General features: G+C 37.8%; 3 protein-coding genes across 6 annotated transcripts in view; 1 reads left to right on the top strand and 2 right to left on the bottom strand.

Annotated features, from left to right (window-relative positions):
* Nucleotides 1-52: 52 nt before the first annotated feature.
* On the bottom strand, nt 53-18,013 carry ippk (inositol 1,3,4,5,6-pentakisphosphate 2-kinase). Of its 4 annotated transcripts, XM_015348170.2 has the most exons (14): nt 17,801-18,013; nt 16,981-17,037; nt 12,098-12,157; nt 10,083-10,178; nt 9,802-9,868; nt 8,946-9,067; nt 8,063-8,152; nt 6,866-6,924; nt 5,978-6,050; nt 5,060-5,339; nt 4,677-4,812; nt 4,219-4,321; nt 3,720-3,799; nt 53-3,399 (listed from the first exon to the last, which is right to left on the bottom strand). In XM_015348170.2, exons 1-14 carry the CDS (start codon nt 17,879-17,881, stop codon nt 3,174-3,176), a joined length of 1,530 nt encoding a protein of 509 aa, XP_015203656.2. In that variant the 5' UTR covers nt 17,882-18,013; the 3' UTR covers nt 53-3,173. The 4 variants fall into 4 exon arrangements, with proteins under 4 accessions (XP_015203656.2, XP_015203657.2, XP_006631161.1 ...); XM_015348171.2 differs by lacking the exon at nt 10,083-10,178; XM_006631098.3 differs by lacking the exon at nt 16,981-17,037.
* A 3,334-nt stretch (nt 18,014-21,347) lies between these two features.
* On the bottom strand, nt 21,348-22,959 carry LOC102689053 (protein BTG1). Its single transcript, XM_006631012.3, has 2 exons — nt 22,398-22,959; nt 21,348-21,982 (listed from the first exon to the last, which is right to left on the bottom strand). Exons 1-2 carry the CDS (start codon nt 22,513-22,515, stop codon nt 21,633-21,635), a joined length of 468 nt encoding a protein of 155 aa, XP_006631075.1. The 5' UTR covers nt 22,516-22,959; the 3' UTR covers nt 21,348-21,632.
* Nucleotides 22,960-24,101: 1,142 nt separating this feature from the next.
* Nucleotides 24,102-26,324, top strand: part of atrip (ATR interacting protein) — a 10,789-nt gene continuing 8,566 nt past the window's right edge. The window contains exons 1-3 of the mRNA XM_015348272.2: nt 24,102-24,228; nt 24,829-25,253; nt 25,516-25,595. Of these exons, the coding sequence (XP_015203758.2) occupies nt 24,845-25,253; nt 25,516-25,595 (489 nt within the window). The 5' untranslated portion in view covers nt 24,102-24,228; nt 24,829-24,844. The remainder of the gene's footprint in view (nt 24,229-24,828; nt 25,254-25,515; nt 25,596-26,324) is intronic.

The following is a 26,324-nucleotide window of genomic DNA, read 5'->3' as shown; positions in this document are numbered from 1 at the left end:
AAAAATGGGTCATAAGGTCAAAATATATTTCTAGTTAAATAACAGCACATGCTCTCTTTTTATTATTTTATTCAATATAAACACCTCTGTACAATCCCCATCAAGAAATATTTGTCAAATGTAATGCCTGATGTACATATGCCTCCATGGTATATATGCCCTGAAAAATAAATAGTATTTAAATATAAAATGCCAAAAATCATTAACGTAAAGACCACAACTCTGAATTATCTTTTACACTTCGCTGTTTCTTTTGTATTAAAGGTACCAGAGTGGTTCTATTTGTGTTCTTTCGGAAAAGAATGAGTGTTATATTCCTACTTCAAAAGCGATAATTCAAGTTAACAGAAAACAATCAGTTTTCTTTTTTCACAGCTCCCTAGAAAAATACAGTAGAACTCTGTTACCATTAGCTTCCAGACATTTAAAATTGTTGGATACCAGCTGACACAGATATAATTACGTCTACTAATGTTTTCTCGATGGGTTTAGTTCTACATGCTTATACACAATAGTATTGGCACCCAATAGTATTCCAAACAATGTTCTGTTTAATGCCTTTAGTCTGAACAGAGATCAGTGGAGTTGCAGACTTGTGTATTGGCACCCCCTGTCTGAAAACGAGTTACTTCACCTGTAATTTTTATCAACACTCAAGTGGATAAATCTGTAGTCAAACTTTGCAAAAGTTGCATTAAAATTAACATGTACAATTTTAATAACCCTTTACTTTTACATTTCTAAATAATTGGGATAACAGTTTCAAATGAAGGGCGTCAACACTGTTGTCTGCAACTGTGTAACTGTGTAAGTCAACTGGATTCAGTACCACGAGACTAATGGTCTTAAAAGATTTAAACTAAATCTGCATAACTTGTCCTTTGGTAAGAAATTAATTGTTGTAGCCATTTATATTAACATACTGGACCACCCACTAAAAGAACTTTGGTTTAAATATTAGGTAACATTTCAAAAATAATTCTCACAAAAGCAATTATCCATTTTTACTTGTTATAATAGAGTTTGACTTTGTTTTAAATGCAGGTCTTGGTCTAGCAGAAACAAAATGAAGAATGATGTTACCCTTTAAATATTAAGGACGGGTTTAAAAAGAGAACCTATACACTTTTTTTGTACAGTAAAATTCCCAGCTATAGGATTTTATAGGCAAATGTATTGAATTGTGTTTTTAATGTAACATATTGCTGCTTAAGTAAAATGTTTTTTTTTAAATATGGAATCACCAATCATTTCTTTTTATACACCTCCCTCACAGTAGAGTTGGATTTGTCAACTGTAAATGTGGTTTTACTACAACAATATTGTTGTAAAACACTCTGAAGATACAATTCTCACCTACTCTTTGGACTGTACAGGATTCAACCTCAACCCCTCATGAGGACTCATTCATATGAGACACCGCTCATCCTTTTGATTCACATGCATCTAGTCCGAACTCTGCAAAGTACAATACCGCTTTGACACCTTGCAAAGGAGAAACTGGGTGAACTTAGCAAAATAATGATGTCCCCGCAAATTTAAACAGCTCAGGAGCTGTCCTCAAATTCCAAATCTGATGTCCAAGCATGTGTTGTAAACAGTCATCGTTGGTGTAATTGTAGACACACTTCACTTAACACTGGTATTGAGATAACTACTTCTACTAAACCATTTAAATCACTTTTTACAGTGATGTAGCTCTCAAACAATAGGGCTACAAACCTGTGAGTATAAAATTAGCTGAATGACCATTCTGTTTTAACTGCTTTTAATTATATCACAAATAAATAACTAGGTTTCTTTCAACTGACAAGACACTATCCATAGTGGCACAATGAAGTGGAGGCAGATACTAAAATTAGCAGCACAACTTGAGGATTTTTTAAATGTTTTTGCCACTAGAAAAAAAAAGTGCTAAAATAAGCACAGCTAAATGGCAATCGTATCAAGGCCATGAGGTTGATTATTTGCAGACTTAAAAAGGTCCCAAATATCTTTCTGAGCCTACTGGTTATTTTTTCACCACTTAGAATAAATGTAGTTTATTCTTTATTAAGTCATAGGCTCTACAGGAGTTTAGGTACAACTTCAGCAGAGGAAACCTTGTTAGAAGTCAGTTAACCATCTCCCTTGGTTTCTTTGATCAATCGAAGAAATTAACTTTTTAAAATATGATTGTTAAAGCAAAGGAAATCAAACAGTCTTTGTAATTTTGGATCAATGGATATATATGAATATCGATTTCCAGCTAGTCAATCTGGAAAAATAACTCAAATTGGAAATGGGACGGTGTGTACTGACTGTACTAATACTGATGTTGATTTTCTTTCCAACCAATCCTATACTGCTATAACAGACTGCAGGATTGTCCGTTACACTTCAGCAGTTTTAAAATCATTTAAACACTGCAATATTTTATATATGAATTTGTAAAATACATTTGTCTCAATTTACAGATAAACTGGGAGGTGAACTCAAGAATGCTCTGATATGTTCTGAAGAATAGAATTATTAGGCACCAAAAGACGACTTTTCCGGCAAGGGACTGAACTGTCAATGTAAATTTTGCACTTCATCATACATTTGAAATGCCCATCTTTCTCCTTCCAGTCATTTGAATACTCTTAACAGTGGCTTACATTAGTCATTGTACAACTGTAAAAACACTGAATGATGTCCAAGTATATTGGAATTCTCAGCACATTCTATTATTGCTGTTAAAAATGGTAGTGGAGAGACAGTAATTTAGAACCTCCCATAACTACATTCTTATTTCCCTACTAAGATTTTTTGTTATACTGCCTACTGTGCTTTTCTCATTTTTGTTACCGTTATGGACTTTCGATTTTGCTTTAACTTCTTTAGTGGTGACACTAAGCGCCAAAAACCTTCAGTCTGTACAAGCCTTGATACAAATGCACGCTATAAAATATTCAGCACAGTTCAGTAACCAGATGGCACAATTACACACCCATACTCTCGGTCCAGGGCTCTCGGGTACCCTGTAGGACTCACATTAACTACAGGCAACTCAGCGCAGCCTCGCCATTTACAACCCAATGCCAACAGCATTCTACTATGGCATACAGCTTCCAAAAAAAAGGTACACCTTTGCAACCCTTGCTCACTTCATATAGTGCTTGGATAGGAAGTGCAGAAACACTTGATGGCATTCACACTGGGTGAAACAGGAGCGTGCAGGCCTCGCTGTCCAGAAGGAGATTCTGTGCTGACGGGTCTTCTCTGGCCTGTGTACTCTTTAGATAGTAGTTGACTATTTTTGTGTCGAGCTTATATTGTTGTGGGATGTTCTCGTAAGGTTTAGGGTCCAAATCCAGGATGGATACCGCATAAGCAAACCTGGTCTTTGACGGCTGAATCTCCAGGCTTGGTTCCAGTCTGAAGGGGAAGTTAGAAATATAAACGAAAAATAAGAAATAGTTATAATGCCAGTTACAAACTTAGATTAGTTAAGAAACCTACCACAGCACTGAAAGGATAAATAATTTTGCCAACATTCTTATTCTTATGATTTGAATTTTAGGGAGACTGTATTATTTGTATATTAATGAATTTTAGATTAAATCTTTTTAAAAAATTTAAGAAAACTGTTCTGTCAAAATTCACCCCTTCACGTTTAAGATTGTAAACTATTAACTTTTCTAACATTGAGGTATAAATACAGAATACAACAGAAATATGTTAACCTCTTAACTTACAGTTCATCTTCTCCACAGGGTGCAAGTGCTATCATGATAGAGCAATCTTTGGCAGTCATTGCTACTCTGTACTGATGGACCTGCAGAAGAAAGGAAATGGGTGGATTCTACTATTCTGCTAATTAAGTCGGTTCTAAATGAACTACTTTGTAAAGTGTCTGTCAGGGCTTACATACACTACACCCAAACTGCCATGTACAGCAGGTGGTACTGATTGTCAAAGCTTTTTAAAGTGAAAGGTACAATATGAAGACCTGAAGAGGGAGCACTTGTAAGTGCAATTATTCTACAAATGGTTCCTGATGCACAGGATGTTGGTGTCCAGAAACTGTAAAGCTGATTCCGGAGAACTACAGTTTTTCTTTTAACCAATACTATGGTAGCTGTAAGTATAAGATCAGAAAAAAGTATGCAGAATTCCTTTCCTGAACATGCCAGGCATAGTCAAAAAGTGGAGACACACTCGGGGAATGAAACAAAGAGAAGTGCTGAGTCTTACCTTTCCAACTGCATATTCAACTGTGCCGTCATCTTCAGAAGGACAATTCCTGACCTTTTCAAGGAAACTTTCATCATAGGGCCCATCAATTTGTAATCTGCTCCTGAAGAGAAAGAAGCCGTTTTTAAAACTTTTTTAAATACCAAAATACTTTAAATATAATTTAATTGGTTCATACAAAATCCATATCAATATACATTTTTAGTTACACAATTTCACATTTTTACTCTAAATTCAAGATATTAAATGCTCTATAACAACTAGAATTGAAATATTCACCTTTGAAAATTGTTTTCAAGTTCCTTGAAATACATGGAATTCAATGATTCAATTGTGCTTTAACTCCACCTTGTGGCTAATATGGCTCATCGCCGTTACATGAAAACAAAAGATTTTCAACTTCTAACCAGATTTTTAGATTTTTATTATGACAACTGTCATTTTTTCCTGAAGAATACCTTTCCTTAGGAAATTCCTCCAAGTACTGTTCCACCCGTTTGTACAAGGGGTAAAGTCCTTCAATGTCCAGGTTGTCCAACATTTGAGCTTGCAGTATTTTTGAAAGAACGCAGTCCTTAGGTAAGCAAGTATTGCCTACGATGCAAACGGTAACATTTTTAGAAAAAAACAAACTCCACGCAATCCTGAAATTCAGCTTTCAAGTCATTAGATGGCAAATATATTTTAAAAAAGCTGAAGTATTAATGGCAGATCCATAACTGTCTCATCACCATGTAGAACTAGAGTTAAAATAAATCCAGGGTGCGGTTGATACATATAGACTTAGGACTAAGCACTGATCCTTTCGAGTCCAGTGATCTGATTATGAAGCTTTAATTACCTTTTCTGTGCATGTCTCTGTGCAGGAGGCTGGCCTCACAGCAACCCCTTCCCTCTGAAGTATGCACCTTCCTGTTGTCTCCTGTCCGGCAGGAGTCTGAGCTACTCAGCAGCACCGCTGTGATGACCTGTATGAGCTCACTGACAATCGCCTTCGTGGACTGATGGCCATTGATGAGACCATTGGCAGGATAGAAGTAGGGTTTCAAGTGCTGGGCGAGTTCATTCAAATCCTGGAGATGATCCTTGTCATCCTTACAGCTATATATGAGCTCTCCATTCTGCACCACGCACGACATGCAAAATCGTGCAAAAGGAGCAAAAAAGAAATAAGGGAATTCAACGATCTGCACTTCAGAATTATTCGTCCCACCCTACGAGACTATCGCTTAAGAAATGTTTCTAAAAGCAATAGTGCTGCAGAGCACCTTGGTCAGAAACTACAATAAAAAAATCTTATAATAAATTAATAAAAATCCTGTGGTCAAAGTTACTTTGAAAGCCAAAGGTTTGTAATGCCATTTTAAAATAAGCCATCGACATAAAACTTGGTTTTGTAAGATCCAGATTAATTTAAAAATCTCTTATTCCGGTCACCCAAATAATCACCCCCTGTTTTGCGAAAATTGAGAACAAAACTGTATTGTGGTTCTGAGGTCAAGGTGAAGAGCAATGTGGTCTGTTTCAGTTTTCACCATAATTGTACAAAATCGCTAACCAGTTCACAGAAGCAAGGTTAGATAATGTTGCAAGGTGACTTACATATGAAATAATGTACAAAACAAACTTGTGTGTCAAATACAAATGCCTATCTTCATAAGATTAGGGGACGATAGGAAACATTGGAGCTTTCCTGAATCTTGTCAATTTTTAAAGCAAGTGACAGTGATTGATTAGACATATTATAAAGCTTACATACCTTGAAGATCTTTAGGTTGTTCTGTGCCTCTTCCAGCAAATGTTTTATTGCAAAGTACATTCGCTGTTTGTTCCTAAAAAAGCATCACTGATAAATAGGGTTCTGTGGTTGAAATGATTCAAAACATGTTTCCGCGTATAACCGTACTATAAACTGTGTGACACTAAGTGTTACACCTCCGTAAGTATCAAGCGATATTTTATGTTAGTGTGCATATAATGTATACAGTGTATACATTCTGACACGTTAACTGGCCAGACACAGATCAACATGTGGAAGCCATTGGGAAAGTCCAGGTAAACCTACGACTACAGGGAACACCTCCACACAAAGGATAATGGGAGAGTGGAAGACAATGTGCAGTTGAAGATGCCTGGCTTCTTTCAAGTAATAACATGAGATCGGATCAATAGCAATTAAAGAAAAAAAAAACATCTAGACAGGCCCACTAGTCTCCTCTCTCACTGATGCACCAGACAGCATCAAGTCACAATTTGTCAGTACAACAACCCATACCCAACTATTTTTTTAATGAACAAGGAAAGAAAAAGACTAAATTTTGAGCTCAATTTAAAACAGCTATTCCTAAAGCCAAATTATAAAGTTGGAACTCTGTACAATTAGAAAAATGTACAAAAACATTCACACAAATAAGAACCTGCACTTTACACATTCTACATACTGACATATTTTCTCTAAAACCTCATTTGCCAGGGTTTCCAGGTGAAGTTGTGACACCGTGATGTGTGGTACAATAGTTAGGGCTTTGAACTTGGAAATGCATAGCTGTCACATCAAATCCCCATCCAGATACTCTTTTTAAACACTCCAGAAGGCTTTTGCTCCCATGCCAAAGGGTGAAGATGTTAGGAGTCCATCGATACTCACCCTGAGAACAGGTCAAGAGGACAGTATTTGCTGAGCCGCTTCCATTTTCCATTGGCTAGCTGTGCAAAAGAAAACCAACTTAAGTAACACAGCAGTCAAGTTTATATTAAGTGTTGAAAGCATGAGACAGATCCATGCCCTAAGGCGTCAAGCAAACAGTGATCAGCACCCACAAACACATGACACTGCACAAACACTTTCAGTCTGCAGCCAGGTTCTCTAGTATTGCCATGACCTCATTCATTTGGTTTGTGCATCATCACTGTGCACCTTTCTCCTGTCTTCCCCCATTCGGAATTCAATGTCATTTATTTTGGTGGGTTTTGACAATGACGTCTCAGGTCGATATCCATTATTTAATAAGAATTAAAAATATGAAACATCAAGATTTTTAACTTATCACTAATACCACAGCAAACAGAGAAACTGCAAAAGCCACTAAAATTCAGAATTGTACGACAGTGAGTGAAAGTTTTTTTTTTGTTCAATTCTGACACTAGAAAAGGCTTGCTAAAAACATGCACAGTAGTGTTTTGTTGCAAAAAGCAGAGGTATGACCTGCTGTTGTACGTGATGTAACACACAGATTAATTACATTTAAAATGTAGGCTAAGATGTACTTTTTTGTTACCGAAGTGTAAAGTTTATGTTTTAAGATGAGACAGATTTCAAATCTGTTCCAGCTTATGTCCAAGTTTAGACAAAGATTGCTGCCCTAAATGTCTTAGCAGATTGGTCACCTGAAAAATATTAAGTGGCTACTTCTCTTTTCTTTAATTCCTTGTACGGTATCGTTTTCCGGTGTTTTGTTTGTAAGCTTACCAATAAAAACTGAATGTCACAAGAGAAAAAAATTAATTTCAGTCTCACAGTTAGAAGAATCTAGCTGTGATGGGAGTTTGGACGCGAGGTGTCTGCATGTTTGGCGAAGCAATTTAACAAAGTCACATCGTTACAGACTTCTAATAATTGAAACCTGAGCTCCAGTAGCTGAAAAAGCTCCCAAGTGATTCAGAACACAAACAGAAGAGGAAGAAAAAACAAAGATTATATTTTTAGATGTCCCAAGACTGTCATTTCCCTGTAGGGTCTCCATAGCTTTATAACTGAGAACACGCCTGCAGTTTTACTTGGCTTCATCGTGCGCATTATATATATATACCAGAAACAGACTTTCAATTTATTTAGTTTAATTACCTTCAAGTGCTGATGCATACAGAACCGACACACCTTGTGTTTAATCTCCTTAGTGACATGTCTTGAAAATGGCAGAAATCCACATTTGGGCTGCAAATGAAAACAATGCAGTTATCGACAGCACATTCCATATCATTGCTTGCTTGAAGCTTCAGTTACCCAGTAACCCATTACCAATTACCGATTTAGCAGAGGTTGCTAAATATGCTTTTTATTTTAAGGATCCTTCAACGGAGAATTCCATCATCCTTCAGTTTCAAATGTAAACCATTTAAAACATGTCATTTTTTTTGGTTTAGGTAGTCCATATTATAGAGGTAGTCTACATAAAAGATTTTCTTACAGTGTTTAAATTCCTTTTAGCTTTTTAGTTGAAATGCGTTTGCTCCAAATTTCAGTTTAAATGTCTGACTTTTGAAAGTAGAACAAACCCTTTCACCCACAGTGAGCCCTGCTGTGATCATGCGGCTTTCTAAATCTGCAGGTGGTTTTGGTATCTTTTGACACTTTATTATCGTTAGGCAAAGCTTGGAATTATCAGTTTTAGTGTGTATTTTTAATCATGTAACATTCTTTTAAACTTATCAGCTTATCCGTGCTAATTACCACTGCTAAACTGCTCATTAAAAAACAAAGCAGCCTTTTCAGTTTGCCATCAGGACTGCCGATTGGTTTGCCTCACCAGTCCCTCAGGCCGAGTTTTTAGGTCAGGCTGATCTCTAATCCCAGAGCACATTTAACCTGCATTTTAGTTCTTGGTAGTGTTGGAAAATGCATAGAAAATGCCCCCAAACAGCTCAGTTTCTAAATTGCTCATTAACATGAACAAGTAACAGATTATCTACATCCTTGAATGAACACAAAATAAATGTGACAATCTTACCTTTATTTCTATACAAAGTGGGGACCTGTTTTCACTGAAGTGGCAATCAGGCAGTTTAGTTAGATTTGGTAGGCACAAAGCATATCCACTAAATGTGTCCATCATCTTGTCACAGCGGGATTCTGTAAGAAATTGGAAATTATGCATCATCTGTGCGTTGGCACATACATAGTAATATAGTACATTATAGTGCCATTTTCTATTCTTATTTTACTCTACTTTTATTTACATGAAATGAACGTACCATGTTAGTTGATGCTAGGTGTTCATGGAGATATTTCTATTCTTGACAATCTTAATTGAAACAAATTAACTACCAATTAACATTCATTCAGCAGTTGAAAGTAACAAATTGAAAGTCTTCTGACTCCTGGGCAGGCAGCTGTCTTAGAATGTGCCACCAAGACTGCTACACCCACACAATGAATCAAAAACCATGAACTGAATGTGCAATGAAAGAGGTTTCAACATACTAAAGGAACGATAATGACCCACAAGAATCAGACCCATGTGCGTATTTATGTGTAGTGAGATTTAGATTCACCTGCTTGGCTGAGGACCAGCCCCCTGGCTATAGGGCAACGGAGACAGGACCCACTTGCAGAGTGAGGAGTTAACTAAGGGGTAACAGTAAAGGTGAAGATGGGTGGAGGGGGGATACATCAGGCAAAACAAGAAAAAAGGGGTTTGCTTATGATACATAACTTTTAGAGAAAAATGATGTGGGGAATAATTAAACTTAGACCAGCTGGAAAAAAAAAACTGACTTAGCTGTCGTTATGCCTCCAGAACTTCAGTTAAGAACTTTATTAAATATGAAAGCAACAATGTTTCCCAACAAATGTTCAGAACGTACCTGGTCTTTTCTGTTGAACCTTTGAAGAAAGCTGCCTAACAAAGTCCAAAGGTAGTTTAACAGCTTCCTGCAAAACAAACATTGTAACTTTTAATGCTTTTTTCAGCTTTAGGACTGGATCTGCCCCTCCCCAGCTGTCTAGGAAATCCGCTTAAGAATTGTTAGCGAGATTATGAAAATACTGGAGAAAAAACAGCTAGAATGGAAATCAATCTAGCCCTGTTCCACACTTAAAATACATGAGAACAGCAATTTAATAAAAGAAAAAAAAGACATCTTACTCCATGGTGAACATATTTTTCTCCAAGGAAGGGCTTCATAACATTTTTACTAAAGTCCACAATGTTCTGTATTTGCTGAAAAGCTTCTTCTGATGTCTGAAAAAGAACAAATGCACTTCTAATAGGAGTGTGTTCTTTAACTTGGGTAAGAAGCCAGGAGGCTACAACATTTTTGGTTGTCTCAGACGCCATTTTACCTAGGCTGAATTCAGAATGGATAACCACTCATGTGTTAAGTTGTTTTCCTGTTAACACAGATGTAATGATTAACATTAGACAAAAGATCGAGGACCCCAAAAATAGCTCGCCGCCTGTGCTTTCTCTCCCCCTGATCCTTACTAAAATGTTTTACCACAAAGTCTGCTAAAATTGTTCTGAAGTCAGTAAAATGAAAGTCTGTTCACTTTTCCTGACTTCAGCGTATTTTATAGCTCTCTTGTAGATCCACTAATTACTAGAGCTTCTAACTAAATCAAAATTAGCTTACCATTTTCTGAAAGACCACAAAGAAATCTGAGCCTATTATTTTGTGCCAGCGTGCCAATGACAATGAGCATTCACGACTGTTCAGAATAGCTCAAAGGAAAATGTCAAGAGAGCAAAAAAAGCAAAAATTATAACACAGAAATTTGCTTCCAAGAAAATAACAGGGACATTTCCAAGCCTCAGTTTGAACATCTCACTTTTTAAAAAAACATGTTATTCCAGTTTGCCTGACTGTAACCTAAATATTTTTGTTGAAATCTTCAGAGGGTAATATACTGACGCACTTCAGAAATGCAAGACTCGAGATTCAATATATTTAAATATTTTAAATATTATACTTAAAGATACTATTGTTAAGGTTCTAATTTTGTCACCCTTATGCCTCTCTGTTCACAGGTGTCAGATGCATCAGTTTGCCAAAAGAAAATTTGCCCATGGACATCTTCTCTTGCTTGAAATTGAGGGTTTTTACATAACAAAAAACTGAACACCCTATCACCCCATTTTTCAGCCCTCAAGACATGAGATGGACCTAAGTTTGCAGCAATCACAAATTTTAAGCTTGCAGCAGGCTTGAAGGTTTTAGGGGAAAAAAATGTAAACGCTTCTGAAATTGTTTTTTTAGTTGACTGTAAATAAATTATAGAAATTCTCCGGGGCTATAAACAAATGAAGTACGCTTATTCATGTATACATTGTAAACACAGCAATGAAAATGCAATGGCATTTAACCTGTTTTTCTGGACTTCCTGTGCCAAAGCCAAGTGCTATCATTATGCTTAAGTGGTGTTAAGGCAAGAATCTGTCAGAGCCGACATTTACTGTCAGATATGAGAAATCCTTCCATGTAAAAACCGCGTGATTCAACACAGGTGGGCCTAGCAGTCTGGCAGCAGAGCAACAGGTTGCTTTTGTTTTATTATTAACAAGTTTCACATCAAACAAAAAAAAAACATAAGAGAAATCTACTGGTCATTCTCTCTTATTTTCCTGCATAAACAATATTTGAACATGGAAATGTGGGCCGCAGCTGTATCAATAATAACACGCCTGTTCTTTGACTTGCTAGCTGCAAATGAAGGTGAAAGGTTTGTTAAAATGTCACATACATATGCACCTGAAACTTCATCTTTTAAAAAAGTTTTGAATTATTCATGTCATACCCACATCATTTGTAACTGCCAACTGTTTATTTATCGAAGTTCGTGAGATTTGCAAAGGGTTTCACTTATAAAAAGTGACCCATATCCCCTGCCACTGCAATGCTGTATTCATCTGTGCAACGCATGGCACCCAATGTACACCAGCAGAGAAAATTAACTTCACTAACGGAAAAAAAGGGGGAAATTAAGAAGGCCAGACTGCACAAACCCAAACCTGAATTTAGCCGGGACACCTACCCTTACCAACAATGTCATTATTGCTTCTTTAACAACCAAGTGGTCAGGACCTTGATTTAATATCTCATTAAGAGGACACCAAAAGATAACTCCCACACATTTGCATTTTCTCATCCTAATGATTCATACCTGGCGCGGGTTTTCAATTTCTTCGGCAGGATACTTTAAAAAACGTAGAACCTGAGAGTGCTGAAAAAGAAGATCAAGATGTACATTATTTAAAATCTACGGAAATTGCACATTACCTTTTATAAGGGAATCAGGTTTTTGGGAGGGGATGTCATGGATTTGATAGTCATATACCACACAAGGTTATACATTAACCCTAAACTACGCTTTAGAGATTTTCGAAACGTTCCGATCGATGACGTTTTCCACTTAAAACAAATAAAATGTGAAAAAAATGGTATATTAAAGCTCTTCCATACCAGGTGCATTCCATACAAAATGCAATAAACAATAAGTTTCTTTATTAAAAGATTAAAGTTCAAAAGTAATCCGATTAACAAAACTTAAGAATCCTTTAAGAACACTTGACAGTTATACAATAAGGGCTATTGCTTTTACCGTAAACAAATGAGTGCAGTTCAGCAAGGTCTGCTCTGATGTTTTCCGAGAAGGAAATGGCTGTCTCTGGGATAGACATTACTATTCCTTGGTTTATACAACAGTCCTTAATTCTAGTAAAAAAAAACTTTTGAAAGTTAACCTAAACAATGGAAATATTACTAGAGCTTTGTTTCACTCGAAGACAAAAACTGGCCATTTATTTATACACCTTGATGCACACATTGATGTACTGTATGTATGGTGTTCAATGCACACATATTCTCTTGCCTAGATGGGAAAGCAGTCTGTTGTACAAAGAGTTTGGACTTTCTGCCTCCTTTGGTTAATTCGGTTTTATAGTATTGGTATACAACAGGGATGAGGTGGGATCACACAGGTCACATTCTGGGCATTTCCAGAACAGCATGCAAACTGCCCCCATCACACGGTAAGGCACAGCACCACAGTAGGCACAATGCACCATCACAGAAACTAATGAAACATCTGGATCAGTCATGAAAAGAACCAGCTACAGACTACCATGAATCAGAACCAGCATAACATGTCATTAACCGTCATTATGCTTGCTGTCAAGGGGTAACTGCAAACGTCTATCGGATCATCACATTTCTCTGTTTTTATTTTTATTTTTTTTAATTTTCAGCCACAAAGAGATAACTGTCAGACTCAAAAGCAATCAAACTGATCACAAGAATAATCTTTGTTTTTAAATCACAAGTGGATGAGGGGTTTTGCAATTTCTTTTAAATTTGCAAAACAGCAAAAAAACAGCCACTCCTTACATTAATTTACTTCATCTCACACTTTGAGAAATTTGTTTCAAAACAAGAAGTGTTTCTTTTCATATCTTAAAGTTAAAATATTGCTTTTTGAAGAATCCTTCTTTCTGAATAATATATATTCAACACAAACATGGCGAAGATGCTAAGAGTAAGACATTTGTAGTTTTATAAACATGTTGGTGCCTTTTTTCCAGATTCGTGCACCTATATGGGCTTTTATAAAGTCTCTGTATAAACTACTTCTGCGTTACTGTTTTTAGAGCTGTTCATAACCCTGGGAGAATCTACCTGCACACCCAATCGTCAGCCTGCCCTTTGTAGACACCAGCCACCTCTGCTATCAACTGGAGGGCTTAGTGAGGTCCTCAGATTGGCCCCGCCAGAGCATCAGGAACACAGGCAAACTTGACTAAATCCAGAAAGTAAAAGTCAGAAGGTTTCTGTAGGTAAACCTGCAGAAGGGTCATTGTATTTCTCACCCTAGAACGAGAGGGACTTTGCCCAAAGTACAGAACACAAGCCCAAGCTTTTCAAGATGATACCCTGGTTTGTTCCACAAAACAGATGGAAGAGCTCGCCGGATCAGGTAGCTGCGAGTTACCAATCCGGCTGCATGGGCCAAAAGGCCTCCCTTCTGTGCAACCTTATTTACGTTTTTGAAACCAGATGTTTCCTTTTGCATTTCCCCTTTTTGTTCAATCCGAAAGACTTTAAAAGACCAGAGCTGAAGATCAGCAGGAGGCACAAAGCTCACGTCTGCTCTGGCCAAGGTATAACCAATTCAGACTAACGACTAATATATATATATAATAAATAAAGATTCCCAAGTTTGTAGAGTTGTAGAACGCCTTTTTATGTTTGCATTATATTTTGTAATTGCTTAAGCTACAGATTAAAGACAACATTAGCTGTCACTTTAAAATTTTAAAGATGACAGAAACTCCAATTCTGCAGCACACAGACATAGCAATGTCAGAGACCTGAAGTTGTGCTACTCTTTGATTAGATATACATCGTGTCCTATAGGCTGAAAACTGCAGATCCTATTATGATATTGCACGAGTTTACACGTGCAACAATCTTCAGGTTGAACAGGGCAATGATCAGGAAGTTTACAAACATGGATGACCAAACATTTTCCCCAAAATTTAAAAACTAAAGTTCTGCTTCTTACTGTAACTATTACTTGCATTTTTATACTATTCGTAAATTTAGGCTACATTGTTGGGAAGATGCTTCTAATAAACCCTTTGTCCACTTCTTCCATTTTCTTATTGGCTTATGTAACTAAATTGAACCTATTAACAAAACTTGATTTTACATACTTTTAAAACTATAAGTCCTTTTATTCTGGAAAACGTGAATGTTTTACTTTCTAGGCTACATAAAAGAAAGAAAAAAGAAAAGGAAACCATTCTCACAGGAGGAATATAATGACTTTCTACCAAATTTGGAAATTTTAGATTCAGAAAAAAAGTTAAGCAATAAGCATGTCTCACCAGAACCACATTTTTTGGTGGGTGTGGGCTTCCAAAAACACAGTTCTATCTCAAATGTGGACATCAACAGCTAGGAACCACAGTGATTTTTGAGCAGTTAGACGGGAACATGTACCTCCCACAGTATTTTATCAGCATCACAAGCTCTTTTCTCAGAACTGAAAAAAGGGGTCAGCTGATCCCTGGGCAGAGATGGTAACTGTGTATATTATTCAGCTACTGACTTACTGCGTCCAACAGATACCTGTATTCAAGGTGACGAACATGATGTCTGGTGTTACACACCAGAACAAGCATGACAGAACAATAAATTGGTAGCAACCAAATAAAATTATCAATATATCCGAATAATTTGCATTCTTTTTTTGTGAGCTGCTGTATGTTAAAAGGCACTGCATTCATATGCGCATCTCATTACTATATAAACAGTGGATTTTTTTTCATAAGACTTCTATTCCCTGCAAACACTCGTGCCCTCTTTTCACAATATATACAAATCTACTTTAGAGCTGTCTGTAGCAGTCGGGCAGCTGTGCCCACTTGGGGAGGAGGAGAAAAAGCACGCAGTCTCCACTGCCCAGCCTGCCCATCAGAGCAACTCAGCCCTCACCATGTGGCACACTGCACACCGCTGTTCAAGTGGCTGGAGAACTTGCACTCAAGCTCTCAGTTTGAAAGAAACTGCAACGAAGAAGGGAAAGACCCAACAGGGTAAGGGGTATGGGCGAGCTTGTCTTCGAAATCGCAAAAGAAGTCACTATCTTATCAGGATCCAGAAGGGCACGGCATGATCTTACTTCAGGTACAATTCTGCTCACAGCTGGCTACTTGACATGGCCCAGACCAGAACGTGCATCACACAGGCCAAACCTGTGCAAACAACTTTACCATCTGATCAACGTCTCACATTCCCCTCGGCCATGTGACGAAATGATGGTCCACTCATCTTGTCACAAGACAAATGAAATATTCCTGTATCCTCTCTTTTTTACGACTATCTTATGCCCGTGGCTAATTGTGAAGCCTGCTGAGCTTGGTGTGATCACAACAGACAGTAAAACCCAGAAACAGATGATTTTGCAGGTGCAGAATGTTCTGCATGAAAGCACAAGAAAGATTAAAATAAAGAGGAATACAAAACAAGGCTTTCTTTTAGCTACCAAATCTGTTGACATTTTCCATTTCTCGTTGGCTCTTCTTCTTATTACTACTATATTCTATACAGCGCCTTTAAAAGTAGCTTCTCAAAGGGCTTTACAGTAAGAAATAAACATGAAAGGAGATAAGGTGCGATAAGTTAGAGTGCAATCAGATAAGTTAGACAGGTTAGTGCAATAAAAAAGAAAAAAGGTTTTGAGTGCAGTGTAAGATGCAAATTACATGAAAGCGCTTGTGAAGAACAAGATTTGGAGTCTGGATTTGAAAGCACTCAGGGAAGGTGACTTTCTGATATCATTGAAGGAGGTTTGGGTTGTAGCATGAGTTGAACAATATTTCACTGAGTCAAGGAATGCTGGCAAGTAAAGGTCACAGCCACACCTTAGTCAAAAATATTTTGTTTGAAATAACTTCATTTAGAGAGCAGAGCAGGGAGCAAGTTTTGTCCTCAAAGCTCAGCTCCGAAGTTCACACAAATGGCTTCCTCTTTATAAACCTCTGCAGGGAACAACCAATTCCCTTTGATTCCTTATAAAGAATAAAACAATTTGTTAGAAAACAGAGTATTTGGAAGGACAATATTTAAATTTTTACATAACTTGATTACTAAAAAATGCAAACCTCAAAAACCGTGAGCCGTCCTAGATTTCTCAGACTATTTCGCTGCTACACAACAGGTAGCCTGCTTCTTGAACACAAAGGAAAAAATTAGCCTACACACTGTGTCTTCACACTACACATCTGTCCTGTACAGGCAGTGCACTTCACTCTGCAATGTCGAAATGATCGGTCTTCTCTCTCCTCTCACCTGGCACTTTTTCCACTGCAACAAACCTGTCCGACCTGCAAGGTCATCTTTCTGATCACTTCGATTTGCAATTCGCTGTAGTTTCTTTACGACATTAGGATATTTTGTTTATCCACGCACTGCAGTGCTTGTGTCACCATGGGTAAAAGTACCTGCTAAGCAAATAAAGAAGAAGGGGGAAAAAATCCCAAGTACCTGCGGAGTCAGGATCCCTTTAGTACTACTGAGTCTGAAGGAAGCAACGGCAACATCCTTGGAAATTCCATTCAGGGAAAAAAAAAAGTCTGGCTTAGAAAAACAGGTCTTGAACGCATCAGACACGTTTAGGGGGAACTAAAAGCTGTATATAGCGAGTATGCAAGTATTGAGTATCAGTCCTCTGCTTAGGCCGACTAAACGGAATACATCCGATAAACTTTTTCTTTTTAAGATCGCATCTACTGCACACCCGACTATAAACTACAAACCGATTGCAGAAAAGGAAAAGGTCTGTTTTTTTTTTTAAGTGATGACTTTCAAAAGCCGTCCTTTTGTTCAGAAAGGCCCGGGATCTGTTGAAAAGATCATTTTCGCCCATTTTAACGGGAAGGTTCGTACTGCTCCTCCCCCGGAGTCAGGCTGCGAGGCGCTGCCTGGTCTACTGTCTATCCAGATGGGAACAGAAATAAACAGCAACTGAAAAAATAAGAAAGGCAATGCAAGATCTGACCCTGGCTCTGCTTGACTGTAAGCTGCATGTTTCATATCTAGCAAGGACGTTTCGAAAATAGTCACGAACTTCGTGGCTTGAACTTCTCTTTATTTCCTTCAGAATTAGTGACATGCTCCAGAAACGCGATTTCATTTTTTTTAAAAAACATTAAAGTGTTTTTCAGAGTACACGCAATATAACAGACCACGATGTTAAAACGTCTAGTTTTTAAAGCTGTTGGTGAAAAATGAGCTTTGATTTATTTCTGAATTCTCCCAACACAAAAAGTTTCCCTTAAAGAATGGCGTGCAATACACCACTCACCTGAACATGAGAAATTACCAAGCTCTTGTTTCCCTCACCGTGGTATTTCCATTCATTCTCGTCCATTTTATCAACTTCCATAACAACCTTCCCTGAACGTGTTACCAGAATTGGTCTACTTAGATTGCTTCGCAAATCCAGTTCAACACACCATCCACACAGATGGAAGAGAAACGATTTCTTTCACTGTGACACACACCGATTAACCGCTACGAGCACTACCGCTTTAGTCAAGGATATCCCACCCTCTCTCTTCCGATTCGTCGACGGACTTGTAAACATGCATCTGATTGGCTGATCAAAGATAACAGCCTAGGAACTCTACGCTGCTTGGTTGTTATTGGTCGTCCCTCCAGTCAATCTAACGGTGAACCGACTCTTGATCCAGGAAATCCTGCCTTAATGTGTCAGGCCAAATGAATGGATTGACGTCATACATTCTTATATTCACCTGACCAGGGGGAGGTGCCAGAGTTAGGCAGCGAGTGACATATTTTTGTAACATTTATAATGGCACGTTATTATATACATAAAATGAAGTGGTCTGGGAAGAACCCTTTGTTAGAGCATTTTAAAATGGATGTAAGGGAGTATTTGCAGACTATTTCGAAGTGCAAAAATATGACAGCGGTGCGGACATTGTTTTTATTGAATTTGTTTAATCTTTTTTAAACTTGAATTGATGTTGTAATATGTACCCCAGACGATCTTTTTGTCTTGAAATGTTATATGCACTCTTGTTTTTTATTGGATTTTTTGTTATTCTATTATGCATAAATAAACCAAAAAAAAACATTTTTGTAACAACACAGCAAACGGGGAGTTTTAAGAAAGACTGATCTGCGCAATATTCAGGTTCGACTTTTGTTATATTATATTCCGTTTATCCACATTCTCAGAATGGACATTAACCATTTAAAAACATAACGTTTGACATGGCTCCGCTGTATGTGTGAAGCCTGCATGTTCTCCTCCTGTCCACGTTTTTTTTTTCTCCTGGGGTTCTACTTTCTCCATGTTCCAAACGCCATGCTGGCTAAAGGGTAATTAAAACCTCTGAATTGCTCCTGCCTGTTGGACAGATCGACGGGCTGGCCAGCCCAGAGTGCAGTCCCGCCTTTCACCCGTCCCTTCCGGGACAGGCTCATCGGAAGACGCAGTCCTTGTCCAGGAGTGAAATCAGTGATATCAGAGAATGAAAGGATGTTTTAATATGCCTAGCCGAATCCTCATTTAGAGACCTTTTAAGATATCTTGAAGTACCTCGACCGAAGAGCTTCCTTTTTTTCTTTTGTTTCGTCTGAGTTTGAGGAGAACTACTTTGTATTTTATTGCTGTACTTTAACGTGAACTCTTGCTACCTTCTTCGTCTAACAGGTGTCTGTCTTTTGTTTTGTTCTCGTTGTAAATGTGTCCGGCCATTTTTGCCTTTTTTTCCCCACTGTACTGTTACAACGACGTTAGATGTTTTTGTTCATGCTCTAGCGATTTAAATCAATTTTTCTCACGTCTCTTTTTTATTTAGAGCACACTGAGCTTACCATGTGATCTTAAACGCATTGGATGTCTTCTTGATTTAACAAATAAGCTAACAAAGTACCTGCTTCTAGGTAGTATAGCCTACTGTATTTCACAAACATAGGATACAAAAAAGCTTCTGAAATGATGCAATGAGAACAACGACTGTGATATTCCAGGTCAGATAAATACGTCTTATTCTTGCGCTATTCATTCACAATTCAAATGAATCTGCAGTTGTTGAAGTCTTTTAAGTCTGTTCAGCAAGTTTTTAAGACCTGACATCCTATTATGATATTGAATGCATTCCTTCCTTTTGTAAGAAACAACAACATAATTTTGACTACCAAATTGTGTGGTTACATTGGTGGCAGACCATTTGTGTACACGATAGTTTTTCTTATGTACATTTTGTATAAGACAGATATCAACTGAGTTCTAGTTAGAAAAGTAATTCAGGCAGGCCTTTTCTGAAGATAGAAAAGAATGCAGTTGTATTTCATGTAATGTACAAATTACAAATGTTTGTGTGAATCTGGAAAAACACTCTTTTGTGAAATATATAAAACAAGACGTGACCTATACCCCTTAAAACTACTCAGTGGGGCTGTGGAGTAATCCCCAGTATTGTGTGATATTTGTGTTGTCTTACTCTTACTCTGAGAAAATTATAAAAATAAAAACAGTTATAATATATCTGAGCAAAACCAGACTCAAAACCCTCTTCTTCAGAAAAGCCTTTACTTAACTGGTTCCATTCTTCACCCCTCTGCTTTTCTTAGTACCACCATCCACGGTCTCCTCTATATGTTATTGTGTTTTATCTTGTGTATTCTTCTTATTTATTGTTGTTGTCATCCTGTAAAGCGCTTTGAGAAGCCACGTTTAAAGGCACTATATAAAATAAAGTTTATTATTACTCCAACAGTTCCTTTTCCTGTTGATTTAAAACATTTTTGCTTTGATGGATTATAAAATGTCACTTTCAAGTATCATGATCGTTCATAATTTAATCAATGCTTTTTTCTTGGATTAACTAGGTTGAACTGGTTAATTTTCTTAACAAGGAGCCTATATAAAGGGGCTCTTGTATAAATCAAAGTAAGGATCTTGGATGAAAGTAAACATTCATTTTGGGGGCTTCTTTTTTCTTAAGAGGCCTCCAAACCCGCTGATTTCTTTTTAAAATCTCAGGAAAAGGATAAAACGTACACCACTTAATCCCATTATCTTGAGTTTCTCCCAGCTGGCATCTTGTGTCATATACTAATATAAGCAGCACACTATCTGATAAGATTTTCAGGCTATATAGATCTCAAGTTGCTTGAAACTTGCTTGAAAACAGTGGAATTCAAAGTAAAAAATGTACCATCTCATCCCATGAGTCCAAATAAAGTAATACCATCTTACTGTACTTCCAAACTGAACAGACCATTTCAGGTTTAATCAAAACCTTTTATATTTCATTTAAGACTTAGGAAATGTAATTCCAAGAAGCAGTCTGCATCATAATCACAAATACTTCCTTAACCAGGTGGAACCGAAAACAGTAGTACTGCATGGACAAGAATTTACATGAGAAGAAATTGCCCTAAACATTTTGTGTGTACAATTTCTATTAATTCCACATGAATTTTCATCTTTATTAGTGTAAGGTATGTTATTCGCAGGAAACTAATGTAGAAAGAGAAATTACACAAGTAGCCACTGCCACTTCTGATCTTCTAAGTTTTGTGTTCTGTGTTGTTCGGAAGCCAAAAAGCCAGGTTAATTAGAAGATTGTGAAGGAAACTGCATTCCGATTAATTTAGCTAATCTTTTATACAAAACCTGCCCATTACAGTGAATGGTGCAAAAATAATCGCTTGAAAAGATGGAATCAATGTTTAAAAAAAAACATGTGCTTAAGACATGATTAGTGTGCTCCCTTGTGTCATTGTACAAAACCTTGAAGCCTTTTCCCTACTAAAGCCCTAAATCATCCACTGGTAACAAAGCACAAAAAAATGAAAAAGCTGCCAATCCAGAGCACTGCTCAAATATGGGAGTTTTATTACAAATACCCAAGGATTTGTTTTAAAATATAAATCTGTAAAACACCGCCACATGACTGTACATGTAATTTACATCATACAATCCAGGAACGTTACAATGCAGCTCATTTTGTACAATAGCCCTTGGCCACAATACACAAATAGTTTTGGCAGTTATACTTAACTTTAATGTCTAAAGAAAGAAGAGGAACAACAATTACATTATCAAATGACGGCAAAATACATACAGGACTGTACAAAAACAGCTTCGTATGTAAAGCTTAGCTTGAAACGGTCATCATATTGTACGACTTGGAAGGGCTAGACCTTCCGAACCTGAGTTCTTCCTTACAGCTGTTTCTGTCCACCACACTGGGATTCACAATGGCGGGTGGCGTGGACTCGTACAGGACACAGATGGACCCATCCTCTCCTATACGATAGGAAACCTCGAACGGGTCGACCCACAGTGTCAGTTCACTGGGCAACAGCGTGAAGAGCTGCTCCCGGTTGAGTCCGATGGTGCTGGCGGCTTTTCCTATCAAAGGATCCATCTTGTGGTTGATCCGGATGCACCGGTAGCCCGAGCCCCTGCAGGGAGCCTGTGGGAACCAGTGTTGTTTGTAATGTTCTGCGGGAGCAAGAGAAGAAAGAAAGAAAGAAACGGTTGAACTTTCAAAATAGCATTTAAAAACAAACCACCCAACGTACATTAAAAAAAAGAGAAATATACCGGCGTCGAATTCCTTTAACACTTTCTGGGTCGCGTTTTTTTTTTCTGTGACAAAAGTAAGAAATGCTCATATCAGAGAATGGTTGTATTTGAGAAACGAAGTCTAGTCTAATGTCCTCGCCACTGATCGTTTGTAGCCCAGATTCAGAGTTCATAGACCCTTTCTAGTGAAGGGACTTTCATGTCCCGACAAGCCATAAATCAGGTCTTGGGAGACACCGATGGAGAAAATATCCTCAAAAGGCGGCGTTAAAACCGAACGATTCAAATATTTTTTTAAAAAAGTTAAAAGAGTTTATAAACCTTTGCTCACCTCCCAAGGCTTCTTCCAGAGACTGACTAAAACGTTGGAGTTGGTCTTCGGACAGGAAACCAGTTGTCCTCAGCAACCGGGTGATAAACTTCGCAGCTGTGGAGATCTCAGTTTTCATTTTATCGAGTGGGTAATTTTCTCATGAGCCGTCGAAAACCAGAAAAACAACCCGTGTTTGCACCTCCCAACAGACACAAATCGCTTTGTTGCAAGGCGAGAGACGGCTTTAGTGACCGAATAGCGATCAATCCACCGAAAAAAAGTCGGAATTTTAAGCGATTATTTTGGGAAGACGGAAAGCAAACTGAACAATAAGGCTGGGCCTGTCTGACGCTAAGCAATACTTTCCCTTTGTACAAAAAAGGGGGAAAAACTCCGATCAAAAACCGTTTAAACGTGTCCGTTCGTCAAGTGTAAGTATATAGATGAAATATAATGTATTTTAATCTGAAACAACTGCCTACTTATCGATTTTTTTTTGTTCTAATTTAACACAGTCTCTTCCACCCCCGCTAACCAAGTTAATCTCTCCTCTACCAGCAAAACTGCCCACTTACTCAGCTGGTAAACATTGTTGCGCGTCACAGCTCCGCTGCAGCCAATTGCATTGTGAGGTTGGGGGGGTGACGTCACAAAGCCCAGCTCGGCTCCTGCACGTACACAAACAAGCCCTAAGTAGCTGGACCTGGCAGGACGGGGAGACCTGTAACCGTTTTAGCAAATGAATAAAACGGAAGATCAGGGAGCAGACGTTATTCAAATGAAAGCAACAAACAACTATCGCAAATAAGCAGTGGTTAGGTCTAAACACGTAACCTTGAAAAAAAGCGTTTTCCACGGCGGATTTTTTCCCCTAGTTTTTGCTTTCAGCATAGAATAAACCTCTTCTTGACCCTTATACCCAGCCTTTCTAACTCCTTCGAATGAATACCAGAGTAATCGGAGAACATTTTAAATATATTTTTTTTTAGCAGAGGGATGTTACAGTTAAACTAATAACTTGCCCCCGTTTTTTGGAATTCACTTGTTATTTCTTTCATTGTTTTGTAGTATGTACAACAGCACTACTTTAAAAAAAATTGAGTACTATATTATTAAAGCTGCCCAAACTAGGCGTATTGATGTAGCTCCTGGTAATTATTCATGGTGATTTTAACAAAAGGTTTTCTACGAACCGAGTCTCTAAAAAAAAGGGAGAAACCACGTGGAGTTTCATGGAGAACGAAATAGAAAATAAAGCATGTATCCTTCCTAGCTTGGCATGCGAGTGACCGAGGTAAAATAATTTTGCTAAAGTGCACAAACACTGGAATACCAAAGCTACAGAAGACTACTGTTCTTTGATATTTAACATAAAGGAAACGCGTTTAATTATTCAAGAACAAATATCGAGGTCAGTTAAAACTGGAAGGAAAACATTAGGGGAACATTTAACACCTGGTCTCCCATACTGTAAGGGCAAAATGTGTGATTGCAAAGAGTTCAATAAAAACACAATAATACGCTTCGTAGCTATCCTACTATGCCCTGTTCTGTTTTGTTGAAGATAACTTCCGCTCTAACGGCGGAAACAAAATGTGTCCTATTCGCTTTCCGTAGACAGCAACTGCCTTTTTCTCCAATAGAATCGCGTCTTACTTCACAGTTATTGTTAGAACCTGCGATATGATTGGCTGTGGTACTTGAGACGTCTAGAGTGCAGAAATCAATATTGTAAAGTATGTAGAATGAGATGAGGATGTGTTAGTTCGGGTCTGCTTTTGCAGTCTGAATATGAGAATTGTATAATTGAAGTGGCACTACGCAATGGAATTGTGTGATTTAATATCAGGTTTGTTTTCAGGACGTATTCAGTTTTATTTCAGATACTTTATTTTCTGTTTCTCCCAAAAAGTTAGCGAAGTTTTGTTTGAGTTAAAAATGTGTGAGCAGTAGTTCAGTCATTCCCACTTTCTAATATAATATATATTAAATATTTAATATATAGCTTTACTTCTTTATATAATTGTCCATTTACGAATGATAAGCATTTTGTTAAACGTTAAGATAAACCCGATGTGTTCATCCTTCTTTTCTAAAGAGGATTTAAAACATCTCATTTGCTTTCGGTTTTCGGTGTAACCTCCCCAGTTTGTCACGGAAATTAATATTTTTGAATTTTAAAAACTTTTTTCTAAACATGCTTTTGCCTTAAGCGCTTTCGGTTTTATTGATATTCGAAGGTATTCGGTCCTTACCCGACCAGAAAATATGTTTTTTCTTCTTTCCGCCATTCATAAATTACGGTCCGGGTACACATACTGTATACAGTGGGCATACAGTAAACACCAGGGTTAAAAGCTCTGGTGCTGATCGGAGAAGAAGATCTTTACTTATTGTGAGGTCTGTTATTTAGTTTTAATATTTTGTTTATTCTTTTCTGATCTTCCAGAGTACTGATTGTCAGGATGTCTGACTACAATATTTATGCGAACAGGAGAAATATCAGTGTTGCTCAAGACAAATTGGGTGCTTCGGTAGCGGGGCTTTCTGCCGTCACTGGACGACGTTCACCCGGAGACCATGGCATGGAGTGCCCTCCTCTGAAGCGCCATAAGGGAGCAGGTCAGAACGTGGCCGATTGCTTCGGAGAGGACGATGACTTTACACAAGATGATCTGGATGAGATTGATACTATTGCATCCCAGGCATTTACTGAGCCTGTGGAAGCGAACAAACCTGAACAAACCACGAAAAGCAGGCCAACAGCAGAGGTCAGAACTACCTTTGCTATTGGCAACAGTTATCATGTGGGCAGCGATGGTGGGCTGAGCAAGTTGGGCACCTCTGACAGATCCACAACCAAGGAAACCTGCGGTATGCTTTTAAAATGTTGTTCATAACACATTAGAGTGCATACATGTTATCTTGTATAAAATTAATTGTAATGCAGGGGAGTGGAAACTATCAGCAGCTTTTCTAGTAGAACAAAAGTATTTGTTGTGCAATGTATACAATTGTTACATTAACTCCCCTGTTTCATTTAGTAAGTGTTAACCAGTGACTTTGCAAAGGAACCACTCCTGCTGCTCGCTCATTTCATGATTAAAAAGACTGTGGGTTTGGGATTTCCTGACAGGAAATGGAGAACAATTCAGGAGAGGCAGAGAAGCATTCTACGAGTCATTTGAAGCTCAACATGAAGAGCTTAAGAAAAAGGTGAGCTTGCACTAAATTAAATGTTTTTTGAAAAATTGGAATATGGCTTAAAGGTTCTTCTTATGTACAACTGTGACAGTATTGTCACTTTATGCTCAATTTTTTAAAAAATCTCAAATTTCAGTACTATGAAACACCATAGTTACTTCAAGTATTCTATTAGACATCGTTACCCACTCCTTGAGTTGGGATAGGGATTCTGTCTAGTGTCATGGAGAATTTTGGTCAGTTTGGCTGTTGAAGTCCATATTGAGCAGACATTTCCTACTCATTAAAAATGTCTGAGTTGAATGAACGTATGCCGGTCATGAGTTAACAATAAAGCCCGCAAGAACTATTTGGTTTTTTTGTGCATTCCCAGCTTGCTGGGTTTTCTTCAAAGTCTTTGATTGGAGCTGTAACTCACGTATCTTATGCTTTTTAGCAACGTGAAAAGCTGCAGGGGTCTTAGTTAATTAGGGATCTTGGTTAATTGCTTGGTTAATTGGTCAGCTTGAGGCTGACCTAACGGCTTGACTTTCTGACCTTGTTTACACCTGATATGGTAAGAAATTGATACTGTCCAATCAGAAATGTATGTTTGTGTCTGAAAATTTTGCTCATCTTCAAGAATAAAAGCCTGTTGCTGTCCTTACGAAAGTGAGTGAGACACAAGGTTAACCTGTTAAGTCTGTCTGTCCTCCTTTCTTTATTGGAATAAAGAAATCTCAGCTTGACTTACCAAAGTCG

Source organism: Lepisosteus oculatus, chromosome 4, assembly GCF_040954835.1.
Source record: "Lepisosteus oculatus isolate fLepOcu1 chromosome 4, fLepOcu1.hap2, whole genome shotgun sequence".
Classification (NCBI taxonomy): Eukaryota; Metazoa; Chordata; class Actinopteri; order Semionotiformes; family Lepisosteidae; genus Lepisosteus; species Lepisosteus oculatus.
This window is presented reverse-complemented; position numbering and strand designations above follow the sequence as displayed.